Source organism: Trypanosoma rangeli (genome assembly GCF_003719475.1).
Source record: "Trypanosoma rangeli strain AM80 chromosome Unknown Tra_15.4_contig_00089, whole genome shotgun sequence".
In the NCBI taxonomy this organism is placed as follows: Eukaryota; Euglenozoa; class Kinetoplastea; order Trypanosomatida; family Trypanosomatidae; genus Trypanosoma; species Trypanosoma rangeli.
The window spans coordinates 41364-52927 of NW_021705830.1; the positions used below are offsets into that span (position 1 = coordinate 41364).

General features: G+C 45.3%; 6 protein-coding genes across 6 annotated transcripts, besides 15 other annotated features; all 6 read right to left on the reverse strand.

Annotated features, from left to right (window-relative positions):
* Window positions 1–35: a microsatellite.
* Window positions 36–143: 108 nt separating this feature from the next.
* On the reverse strand, window positions 144–599 carry TraAM80_03433 (uncharacterized protein; the record flags this gene model as incomplete). The annotated part of the gene is made up of 1 exon (XM_029380405.1): window positions 144–599. The coding sequence occupies one exon, from the start codon at window positions 597–599 to the stop codon at window positions 144–146; it is 456 nt and encodes a 151-aa protein (XP_029239842.1).
* A 19-nt stretch (window positions 600–618) lies between these two features.
* Window positions 619–647: a microsatellite.
* A 23-nt stretch (window positions 648–670) lies between these two features.
* Window positions 671–705: a microsatellite.
* A 217-nt stretch (window positions 706–922) lies between these two features.
* Window positions 923–966: a microsatellite.
* Window positions 967–974: 8 nt separating this feature from the next.
* Window positions 975–1007: a microsatellite.
* Window positions 1008–1061: 54 nt separating this feature from the next.
* Window positions 1062–2648, reverse strand: TraAM80_03434 (putative vesicle-fusing ATPase; the record flags this gene model as incomplete). Its single annotated transcript, XM_029380406.1, has 1 exon — window positions 1062–2648. The coding sequence occupies one exon, from the start codon at window positions 2646–2648 to the stop codon at window positions 1062–1064; it is 1587 nt and encodes a 528-aa protein (XP_029239843.1).
* Window positions 2649–2812: 164 nt separating this feature from the next.
* Window positions 2813–2835: a microsatellite.
* Window positions 2836–2838: 3 nt separating this feature from the next.
* Window positions 2839–2862: a microsatellite.
* Window positions 2863–2916: 54 nt separating this feature from the next.
* Window positions 2917–2948: a microsatellite.
* A 222-nt stretch (window positions 2949–3170) lies between these two features.
* Window positions 3171–3206: a microsatellite.
* Window positions 3207–3256: 50 nt separating this feature from the next.
* Window positions 3257–4387, reverse strand: TraAM80_03435 (uncharacterized protein; the record flags this gene model as incomplete). The annotated part of the gene is made up of 1 exon (XM_029380407.1): window positions 3257–4387. One exon carries the CDS (start codon window positions 4385–4387, stop codon window positions 3257–3259), a length of 1131 nt encoding a protein of 376 aa, XP_029239844.1.
* Window positions 4388–4574: 187 nt separating this feature from the next.
* Window positions 4575–4594: a microsatellite.
* Window positions 4595–4629: a microsatellite.
* A 96-nt stretch (window positions 4630–4725) lies between these two features.
* TraAM80_03436 (putative protein kinase) lies at window positions 4726–5799 on the reverse strand (the record flags this gene model as incomplete). The annotated part of the gene is made up of 1 exon (XM_029380408.1): window positions 4726–5799. One exon carries the CDS (start codon window positions 5797–5799, stop codon window positions 4726–4728), a length of 1074 nt encoding a protein of 357 aa, XP_029239845.1.
* A 58-nt stretch (window positions 5800–5857) lies between these two features.
* Window positions 5858–5876: a microsatellite.
* A 140-nt stretch (window positions 5877–6016) lies between these two features.
* Window positions 6017–6043: a microsatellite.
* Window positions 6044–6220: 177 nt separating this feature from the next.
* TraAM80_03437 (putative kinesin) lies at window positions 6221–9607 on the reverse strand (the record flags this gene model as incomplete). The annotated part of the gene is made up of 1 exon (XM_029380409.1): window positions 6221–9607. One exon carries the CDS (start codon window positions 9605–9607, stop codon window positions 6221–6223), a length of 3387 nt encoding a protein of 1128 aa, XP_029239846.1.
* Window positions 9608–10075: 468 nt separating this feature from the next.
* Window positions 10076–10122: a sequence feature (GA-rich).
* An 888-nt stretch (window positions 10123–11010) lies between these two features.
* Window positions 11011–11036: a microsatellite.
* A 34-nt stretch (window positions 11037–11070) lies between these two features.
* TraAM80_03438 (P-type H+-ATPase) lies at window positions 11071–11403 on the reverse strand (the record flags this gene model as incomplete). Its single annotated transcript, XM_029380410.1, has 1 exon — window positions 11071–11403. One exon carries the CDS (start codon window positions 11401–11403, stop codon window positions 11071–11073), a length of 333 nt encoding a protein of 110 aa, XP_029239847.1.
* Window positions 11404–11564: the final 161 nt, after the last annotated feature.

Here is an 11564-nt window from a genome sequence, read left to right on the forward strand (position 1 = left end):
ATATATATATATATATATATATATATATATATATAGCAACACGAAAAACACTAGATCACAAATATAATGTGGCTACACGGAGGAACGTCACCCACCAACAAAAACGGCGCTCCACATAAACAAAAAAGTGGATTCTGAGAAGATCAGGAAAGAAATGCAAACTGACGTCTCAAAATTTCCTGTCGGCACACTGGACACAAGTGCATGTCCTGCGAGCACAGCCAGCATACGCACAGGTGACGACAAGGGCCGAATAATGTGTCCCGTTTGTGGATCATGCACACAACACACTCTTCTCCCTCGTGTCGCGCGGGGGTTGGTGTATACTGCGTTGGTGGCATATCACATCCGCTACGCGAGGAAGATGAAAGAACCTTTGCCACGAGGACACAACCATATACACCTACCGCTGTCAACAAGGAATAATTCACCAACCGTACAGCACCTGAACTACCTTCCGTCCGCAGCAGTCTATCCAACTCTTCCCTCTGCCGAGTTATAGTCGCCTGCAGATCACCTATGACTTCTTGCTGTCGGGACTGCCTTTTGCAGAGAGTCCACAGTGCAATGCCAAGGGGTAGAAGAACAATAGTCTCCATTGCCTAGCTACCTACCCATTATATATATATATATTATATATATATATAATGGCGTACCTTACAGCAATCAAAATAATAATAATAATAATAATAATAATAATAATAAGGGTAATCGAAGCTTATACACAGGCTCAATTTATCCTTTAAAAAAAACTGTATGCAAGAGACACAGCTTCGGTTGAACATAGAAAGTGATATTTCTAGAGGGAAGGGTACAGGTTACAAACCAACACACATCCGCACACGTACGCAGAAACGCACTAAAAATAAGAACAACAAAAACCCTAGAAGGAACACGTCCCCTCATACAACAACAACTACGCATACATATATACATGTATATCCAGACAGATAGATTGATAGAAGAAAAGGCATAATAAAATAAAATAAAATAAAATAAAAATAAAAAAGTATCATTAAATATTAGCCGTTCGTCAAAGTAACAACATCAGACCTGAAGGTTTAGCGACTCGAGTGCATGTTGAAAGAGCGCCAAAGAATCATCGTAAAGATAGAGTCATCGTTGCAGGCAGCCGACACCGCGCGCCAAAAATAAAGGAAGCAGTCATATGACAACATTGTGGATGCATTCTCGCCAAAGCACTGCCTCATCACGAAACGCCAATCATCTGCGTCACCCATCAGCGCATCTTCCACCTTTTCAGGGTGAAACAGCGCCAACACACGCTCCAGTTCAACAGTTTCCTGTTTCTGTGTAATCTCTCCCACATTTTTTTTAAGCTGATCAAAAAGTTGGCGGACAAGCGCCTCCCGTTTTGTTGAAAGTTCACCTGAAAGCAGCATTACAAAACGTTCTCGATCCTGTCCCTTGAATCGCAACCACTCAAGCTCGACGTCGCTCACGGCATCGGGAACACCAGCCCCACGAAGCACACTAATGAAGCCTGCGATAGAAAGTGGACCATCTGGAAGCGCAAGGTGTAGACGTGGGATGGCCAACATACCACCCATCTTCACCACATAGCGCCGCACGGCCTCTTCGACAATGATAAAAAGCGATTTACTCACAGGAATAAAATGCCGCGTAAATTCACGAAGAAGCGTGCATACAGAAACACGTTCTTCATGGCCTTCATGTAAATAATAAAATAGCTGACGCACTTCCTCTAAGCTAAGACCAACACGCAGATACTTACATAGTTCTTCAAAGGACTGGGGTGTCAAAAAAGATTTCCCAAGATCCATTCCAGTATCGATATAAACGTTAGAATGCTCGTTAAGTTTCATATCATGATCCGGTTTTAGGGACAGACGACGTAGCCCATCAATAAGTGCAAGTGTACCTGAGGACCCAGCTCTATTTGGGTCACAAACACCTTCAGCAAAGACAGACATAAGCAATGCAAACCTCACATCCGAAGGCAAGGGCCTTTGGTATAGAAACGCAAAAAGATAGGAACCATCAATGGCCACTGTAGATGAGGAAGGAGGTGGCCCCATGGAACAGTATTCAGTTAGACACAACGCCTCTGAAAGTGTCATACCGTAGGATTCCGTTAGGAAATCAAGAATCGTAGCTGTCTCAAGAACACAAGCTTTTGTGTTGCCTTCTTGTATACACTTCATCAGTGCTTTGCCACAAATCGAATCATACGGATGGGGTCTTTGAGGTCTAGCGTCAATGCAACGAGACATTTCTAGAAACAACGAGGCTTGCATAGGACACATCTGCCGCAGGCGCAACAACAACATTACAGGACTAACTCGAATATCATCAATCCCGTTCGCCGTCCCGGTATCCCCATCGCCGTCAAGCGGCAACATTGCAAGAAGTATTAAGAGTTCCCTATCACTCACAGTACTTGCCGGAAAAATCTGGCGTAGAATGCCCTTTAAGGGCCAAAGTTCGATCGCGTGCATATGCGAGCGCACACGATACCTCGTATCAAGCTGCGTAAATGATGGGGATAGTAGGCGTAGAAATGAAGAGGTTTCACACTTCACAAGATTCTGAGTAATTCTGTGGTACAGACGCAGCAAGTACTGGGGGTCTCGCAGAAGCGACTCTGCGGTAGTATCAAGCAACATCAAACCTAATAAAACGTTTTGCCTCTTTTTCTGCGCAATTATACTTCCCCTCTTTAGCTCTGCCTTATGCCACTCGAACTCCCAGGGAGACCATAAACAAACAATAAGATGAAGTATAGTGATAATCGACTTACTCCTCACTGGATGTGTTACCCCACAATAGTAAAAAAAAAAAAAAAAAAAACAACTATTTTTCTTTCTTTTTTTCTTTTTTATACATAATTGTGTATCAACGTTTTATTTTTGCCAGGGAGAGACGCGGAGTCTGTTATTATTATTATTATTGTTGCTTTATTGTTAGTGTAATCCTTGTCTTACCGTAACTGAAGTCCAAACTTATCGATGTGGAGTCAACTGTCCCATCGTTATCAACTTCTACACTCCCCCAACTTCACTCACTTGTATATGGACTAACCTTACTAGTAACTTCATTGTGTATCGACATGTCTCTCCATCTACAATTTAGCTTTTTAACTCCCCACCCACCACCACCCAAGTCTTGTTTTGACCGTTGTTATGTCCATATATATATATATATATATATATATATATATATATTAATATCACTGTCGGCTGGTTGACACGTACGTTTATTTATTGTAATCTATTTAATACACAGTTAAGCTTTTCAGGCTATCGTTCAATCGCTCCACAGAAATGTCCACTGCACGTATCTTCCGTTGGACTGCCCGCAGCCGGGACTCGCCCAGCGCGATCAACGTATCTAGCCGAAATCGCTCTTCTTCCTTCCTCTCATAAAGTTGAATAAGCGAGCGGTGCACTACCTCAGACGGGTGCAACCCAGCGAGTTTACACAAGAGCTCTTCATCATCATGCAATACAGTTTCATCCATTACTTGCAGAAGAAGATGACACTGCCGTGCTAATTCCTCGCTGTCATTGATTCCCACAAAGGTACTGTGATAGCGGTGTTGCGCCACGTCAAGGTTCTTCCTCGCAGCGAGGACATCCCTCTTGGTCCCCTCAGCGTCCCTTCGCTGCTTCTCAATAACGTCCGACGTTGACGTATCACATGGCATGTAAAGTTCTTTCATTTCTTCTTTTGTTCGTGAGGACTCTAACGACAGCTGCTGCAAATTTGAGTCGTCTATTTTTGCCTCCAGCAACTCCTCTATGATAGGCTCCAACAAGTGTGGCGACTGCCGTGAGAAAGAACCCCCCGATACATCTATTGAGCTTGTAAAAGGACTGATACCCAACGCCACTAACCGCCCGTTGTACTGTGACTTAAGCGCACCCCACGCAGCGGCGTCCTCTGTGGAACGCAATATCGGGGGAAGGGAACGACAGCATACTTCCTTCAAGAGACGCAAATGCGCTTTGCCATTAGTGTGATCGTCAAATATGTAAGCAAGACAGGTTCGCAAGACGTGTACCACGTTTCCAGGATGAACGTGCCTCGTCAGCGCCTCTATCGTCCGTTCAAATACCAAAGCATCCACCTCAAAGCAAACGCACATCTCCAACAGCGACAATAAACCACTAAGCCCATGCGGCCCATCGTCTCTCCAAATATTTTCCAAGAGGGTGTTGTCGCCGACGATACAACTTTGCAACAGTGCGTCTACCACAGCATACGAAGTACAACAGAACACATACCGCTCACAGGTTGGGTCCGTTAGGAAGGCATTGGCAAGAAATGGAGATGCTGTAATAAGTGCATTCAAAGCAACGGGAATTTCGCGTCCTTCCACGACCAACGCCACAATGCGCTCCATTAGCCGCCTTATGTAACCAACAAGAAGTATGTCACGGTGAAGTGCAAATCGAATTTCCTCGTCTCCCCTGTGTTCCCCCTTTTACTTATGTTTTCAAGTTTAATTGGTGAAAAAGGTCAAGGCATGAAGCTGCAATGCAATATATAAAAGCCCATTGAAAACTCCACATTACAGTAAAGAAGAGGGCAATAAGAAAAAACGAAACTAAAAAAAAATAATAATAGCGATAATAATAATAAAATTTCTAATGAAAGTTAAACCCCATAAAAAGGATCTCACTTTTCCCTGCTCTATGTGACCCCTCTTTCTTACTCAGGGTGCTGGCGAGAAGGAGCTACTTACAACTCCTTCGCCTTACTTTGAGCAGCAGTCAGACGAACAGCGGACGGGGCGTGAAACTTTGGAAGCAGTGGGTACATTGCACCTGCCGCCAACGCCGTCACCATTGCCACCCACTCCACCATGGTGAAGTGGCGGTAATGACCAAAGTAAGCAACAGACAGCGCAAAAGTGCATAGTTTGCGGAGCGTCAGTGTAAGAATTAGGGTAAAGGCGGATGTTTTGTCATTCAGCACATAAACACCAGTTATACATACATATTGCGAAAAGGCGTTCAATGCAAAGTATATGTAGTTACTCTGAGAAATGGAGGTAAATTCCCTAAAAAGGCGTTGTGGCTGCAACAAAAACAAGGGTAGAGAAATGAAATGAGAGAAAAAAAGAGCTTCTGCCCACATTGGTGGTGGTGGTGGTGATGGCAATAACGTGGGTGCCACTTCTGACATTTTCGCATCCTCCCCTTTACGGCGTGCCATTTTATACATGTACTCCTGAAAGATTCCAAGACCCGTGGAAAGAACCGTGGTGAAGGCGAGAACGGTCAGTCCTAAAAACCACCAAATATTCTCTTCCGATATCTGCCTAGCACTGTCAGCTTCAGTGCTGCGAACCTTCTGTGACTTTTCTATTGCAAGAGCAATAAGACCACCCGATATGGCTGTGGCACAAAGCACCTGTGGAAATGTATATCGTTTTTCCAAAAAAAAGTGGCCTGCCAACATATTTAGTAAAAGTGATGACGATCTAAACGTTGCGTGAAGAGGCACAGAAATGTAAAACCCAAATACCATGTTGCTGCCCACAGCCATGAGCCACGAAGCCGTAGCAAGAATGAATTTGTGTCGCATCCGTATCCGCATCGGTCTCAAACGCAGAGAAAACCATCCACGACTACGCGACAAATCGGCAAAGTCAATCACCAGCGGAAGAGCAAGAAGTGTAACAACTACATACTGAGCAAATGTCATAGCGTACAAAGTGTGGGGGCTTTGCATTATAATGAGCTCGAGTAAAAACACATTTGCCTGGCAACCACTCAAGACACCACAAAGTGCCAATGCTGCGTCTGACATGACAATGATCTTCTTCCTGAGGTGTTTGGGGAAAAGAATTTTAAAAAAATGTTCAGACAATAAAAAAAAAAAAAAAAGGAAGCCACAACACAAAGATGTCGTTCGGACACAAATCAAAAAGAGGCTAGTAAAATACAGAACACAGAAAGCAACTCCATAAGAAGGCGGAAAAACAACACACAAACTACCGTTAATAATAAAACAGTGAGCAATGAACATGTATATACATATATATATATATATACGGAGAAGAAAACAAGGCAGAAAAAGGAAAGGGGCAACACAACAACAAAAGGAACCAAAATATGTAAGTTATACTACCACCACATTTTATTCCATGTTTCGCAATGTAATACGCTGCGCACGAGTGATTGCCACAAATTAAGGAAATGTCAGAAAACACCACCTCTACCCCAATCATCTAGGAGTTACCACGCCTGAACTTATCAAGAGTAGGGTCCTCTGCAGCGGCAGCATTGGCAGGCATCAACTGTGACCACGGCTTCACATCATTTGCTTTCGACTGAGACAGCTTTCTGCGGCGACAACCAGCGCAGGAATGGGTACAACCACCACCGAAGGACCCATTCCATGGCCTCGTGGTCTCGTTTAGAAAAACTAGAGGAGAATGACGACGTCGCAACTGTGACGACATCCCATTCCGCTGGCGGTGCCCATGACCATTTAAAGGCAAATGCTGTGCAGTGGCAACTCGAACAAACTGTGCAGGATCCACGCTTTGCATAAAAGCCCTAAACGAAAGCTCAGGATTACGGCGTTTGATTTTTCGTTTAATAATATCGGCGTGGGGATTGTAAGTATTAACATCCGACGCCACATGCTGCCGCATTACACCTGCAATTGCGCGTCGTCGATAAGTCTCATCGACACTGTGCCTAGTCACGGCCAACTGATGATGCAGGCTCGTTATTGCCGAGTCCTGCTTTTGAGACTCCTTTACACGGTCCTTGGCCTTGATGTTGTCAACCCGCTGCGCTCGAAGTTCTTCCTCTACCTTTTCAAGCTTTGCCGTTAGATCCACCACCTCACGTTGCGCATTCCGATGCCCTTGATTTAACCTTTCCCACTCGGACTGCGCATCACGAAGTTGTCGTTCAGTCACCTGCTCCTTCGCATTGTGCTCCTCAATGTAAGTAAAGAGATGAGCAATCTGCTGCTCCATATGTTCACGTTCGTTTCTATAATCCTGGTCGAGAGAGACAAGGTTCTTATATTCATCCTCGCGGTTCTGCAACTGCCCCTGTAGGTGGTGGTTTTCCTTTTCTAAATCTTCTATTCTGTACTCCAACTCCCTATTCCGCAGCAACACCTCTTCTAGTTGTCGTTTCAGCGTTCGCAGTTGACTCCGCAGCTGCACATTTTCGTGGCCCTGATGCAATGAAGAGGATCCAGCACCGCTCGCACCCTCACCACAACTGTCCCCAAATGACAGGAAACGCGCCTTTTGATGTGGAGTAAGCAAAAGCCAAATGGTACGAAATGCCTCATCCTTTTTCCGCATTTCCTGTAGTAGTGCTCCCTGTTGTTTATTACTGCGATCAAGTTCATGCTCCGTACTATTTAAACGACCTTGCAGAACATCGCAGAGATTACGCTGCTCTTCAAGTACCGTCCGTAGTTGCTCGCACTGTTCATCTCGTTCAGTGGAGGCCTTGAACCAAGCCACTGTCTCCTCGCGGATGGCACGCTCGGCGTACTCGCGTAGAAGCCTTAAATTAAGTTCCTCAATTTGTTCTTTCAACTCCACATTTTCCTCAGCAGCCGCCTTCAACTTCTGAGAGGATTCCTCCTGAGCGCTTTCAAGTCGCACCAGCCTTTTTCGGGTTTCTAAAAGGTCCGCCGTCATTCGATGCTGCTCACACCGCATTCCTTCCATCACCTTGGCTATAATCTTTTTCTGTTGACATACACTGTCTAACTCTTCCTGTCTCCATACAATCGTGCCAGCCACCTTGCGGCGCAAGTCACATGTTGCCAACTCAGGCGGTGCTTCTTCCAGGCCTCGCTGTGCCTCTTCCCTTTTCTTCGCTAGTTGTTGTAGCTCCTGAACCACGTTCCCTGTAACATCTCCTCGTGATGCAAACGCATTCAACTCCTTTTCTCGGTTACCCAAAATGCGTTGAAAAACAGCACACTGACGCTCCAACTCCAAGACATGTTCATGTACATTGATAATTTCAGGCCTCCCCCCCACTGGAACGGAAGATATTCTTAATGCATGCTCATCAGTCGTGTCGGTAGTTCCTGTCTCTGCGTTTGTGGTAGTGGGACTGAGCCCCTTTACGATGAGAGCAGAGCATTGATTTTGGGCATTTAACTCCTCCTGGAGTGAATGTACACGATAGCGCAACGTGTCCACCTCCTTAATCAACTGCATGTAGGTATCCTCAAAACTACCTGTTAAATTAGGAAGAAAATCTATTGTGCGTTTTTTGCCTTTTTTCACAACATATCGTTTTGCTATTGTGGCGAAATCAAGAGACCTTCTTGTTTCCGCGTAATCCCGTTCGTCCATTGACACGGTTGCAATGAGGAATAGGTAGCTGCCGACGAGAGCAGAGGCAATATCGCGAATTAGGATGGATTCTCCTTCTGGCAATTCCTCTGTATCATCTGCAACAGCCTTAAGAACAGCATGTATCACGGAAAGAGAATTATTAATGTCATGCTTTTTCTCAAGTTCTACGTCTGCAACACCCTCCGAAACTGCAAGATCGCCCAGCGTTAAACTACTTTTTAGTACAGGAATACCCTCAGCACTTTTTGTCACATAGAAGGAAACGAACGCGTGGGAACAAGAACTCAGTGCATTCAATGTCTGAGAACCTACAAATCGTTTTTGTTGCGCCTCAGCAATCTTTGACCTTGCATCCGCAGCATCACGCACAATATACCGTGGTTCCCGCATCAATGTTCCTTTTGTTTTGTTCAGAAGTACCCCTTGCTCAGACCTATCTTCACCGAGTAGATTGTAAGCATCGTTGTTGCATATTTGTACGTACGACAACTCCACAGTATCATTCTCCGCATCCAGAGTGTCAAACAAGGCCGTAATAAAGGCAAGGGTAATGGCGTTTGTTGTATGCATTCTACCACTAATTCCTTGACCGTAGCACAGCACACAGGCATTAAACCCTGCTTTCATTTTACCAATTATGCCTGGAACGATCGAGCGGCACATTTCTTCATCTGTTACAGAAGAGTCAATGACATCCCCAAACTCATACACGTGCTGCACCTCTTTAGCGTCCCCTGACATTGGGGGCGAAACAGTCAATATCTTCCCACGATTCGCTACGCCCACCCGCGGGGTATACATTGCTTGGGGTAAGCCGTTTTGGCTTGGTGTTACCGTTGCTGTTAATGTTGACATGGGAGAGCCAATAGAACAGTTGTCGTTCACCGTACAAGCAAGTTCGTCGTTTTGAAACCTCCCACGGTTGAGCAATTGCGCCTCACCACCATTAACAGAGCTGACCGCATTTTCGTGGGTATGACTAACCTGAAGATGTCCAATACAGGGAGTACCTAAAGTACCCGACTCAATGGAATACTGCAAAACAGGGTTGCCGACGCCGTCAGACGTGGGAGGCCTCAACCGAACGACAACATTCACAAACTCTTGAAAATATTGTGCCTCATCAGGCGTTGGATTGCTCCAATTTTGAGACTGCATTGAAGAAACTACGCCGTTCTCCCCGCCAACACGACTCTCCATATTGGCCGAGGCATCACTGGTGATTTGGAGCGATTCCAGCGAGGAATGAGGGAAACTACATGACGCCATCTTGGTTGCTATCTGCCTGCTCACCCTTCCCTTCTCGTACAGTGTTCGTTTTGATTGTTTGCTTTCGCTGTAGTAGCTGTCAGCGGATCAACCAACGCCCACAACGCCCACAACGCCCCCCAACCCAGAATCGTACACGCACAGGCACACACACCTCACCCACTTTTGTTTTTTCTCTTTTTGTGGTAGAAAACGTGGACCGATAGAGAAATGCACTGCTATGTTTATGTGAGCAATACCTTGTTTTTCTTTCTCCGATTTATCGCAGTATCAACTGCCGCTGGTGTGAAAACGTAAATATGCCTCTACACCTCCCAGCAGCAACCGTAGATGCCTAACAGTTACGGCGATTTTCCCCTCGTCCAGGCCGTTTCCAGACACCCCTCCCCCGTTGTTTTACAGTGGGAACGGACACGCTCACTTTAGTAAAAACCACCAAAAACCGCAGGGTAGGTTAAACAGGAAGCGAAAAAAAAAAAAGAACACAGAAGAATAATACGTAGGAAAAAAAAAAACAGGCACAAATACATCGCCTCCAAAGACGCAAACACAACCTCCAAAATAATAAAAACAAGACACCATATATATTTGAAAACTCATCCGTTCCCCCTTCACGACAAGCTCATAAACAATACTGGCATTTTTAAGTATCTGCGCCTCTCTCTTCAGTCTCCCCTACAACTCTCTCGATTTGCCTCTTTTTAATACCCCAAAGGCCTTTCTTCCTTCGCTTTATTCCCCTCATCAGAAATATCATTCGTTTCTACCCCGCGAATTGTCCACTTTCCGACGCACAGCCACAAACAAATGACAGTCAAATTTATGTTATTCGCCTCATTTCATCTCTTTCGTGTCACCACAGTACCGCCAATTAAAGTGCCAGTCACATACTTCTACGTCCAAAAGGAGCATTGTGTTTGCTGTTCGCCGTCCCTCCACCATTGCTCCTGCTATAACTGTGCAAACTCCACAAAGCAAACACAACACAAATATATCCGCCCCACTCGTGAACTCCACAGGGACCCGCAAACGAGTCTCTCGCTCACCGGCAGTCACATCTTCCCGTCTCATTCGTGAGCATGCAAATACATAAAGCTTTAAAACCCACACACCAACAGAAATAAAGAAAAATCATTTGTCAGTCTTATACATTCCTATAGGCCTCATTCGCATACACAAACCTCTACCAGAGGCACAACGGACGCAGTAAATAATCATGGTAATCATCTCCACCATAGATTACCACGTCACAAATCAGTACACGCAGTAGAGGACAACTTACAACACCAATACTTAGAGAAACAGAAACCTGGCCAGCACACACCTAAAGACTCAGGCTATCCAACACAAATTATAAAAAAAGCAGTTAAGATATATCATAATATTCATTTCACCTCATTTACCACACACACACACACACACACACACAACAAAACAGTACTCACCTCGGCAGGAAAACCATACTACAAAGCTTCATTTTCATTAACAGGTTCATTGCCTCTCTTTTCCATATACTGCTCAATAACATTTCCACCGTAAGCCTTCGACACGCAGCCGAACATATCCGTCCACTGCATAAACTTGTGCGACGCCACCTTGACAATATCTTGAATAAACCACCACACAATGCAGTAAATCCACACCCACAGCGGCAAGAGCCTCTCGCTGTTGGTATTTCCCCACGCAAGACCCTCCGTCAGCAAACCATCCGGACGCGACTCGTGCCAAAATGAGGCCACCACTGATGACACCATCAGCGAGATAACCGCACCAGTGAGCAGGACAAAGCCAGGCATCATCGAAAAGAACCACTCCCCACCGGTACGTGATGAAAAGAGAGTCAAGAAATCGGAGATGGAAATCTTGAGGTACAGTAGTGTCACAACCTTGCCCTGCTTCAGCTGTGCGAGACCAAGATGCTTAAACCAGGAGTGATGGTAGGACTCATCACTCCAAG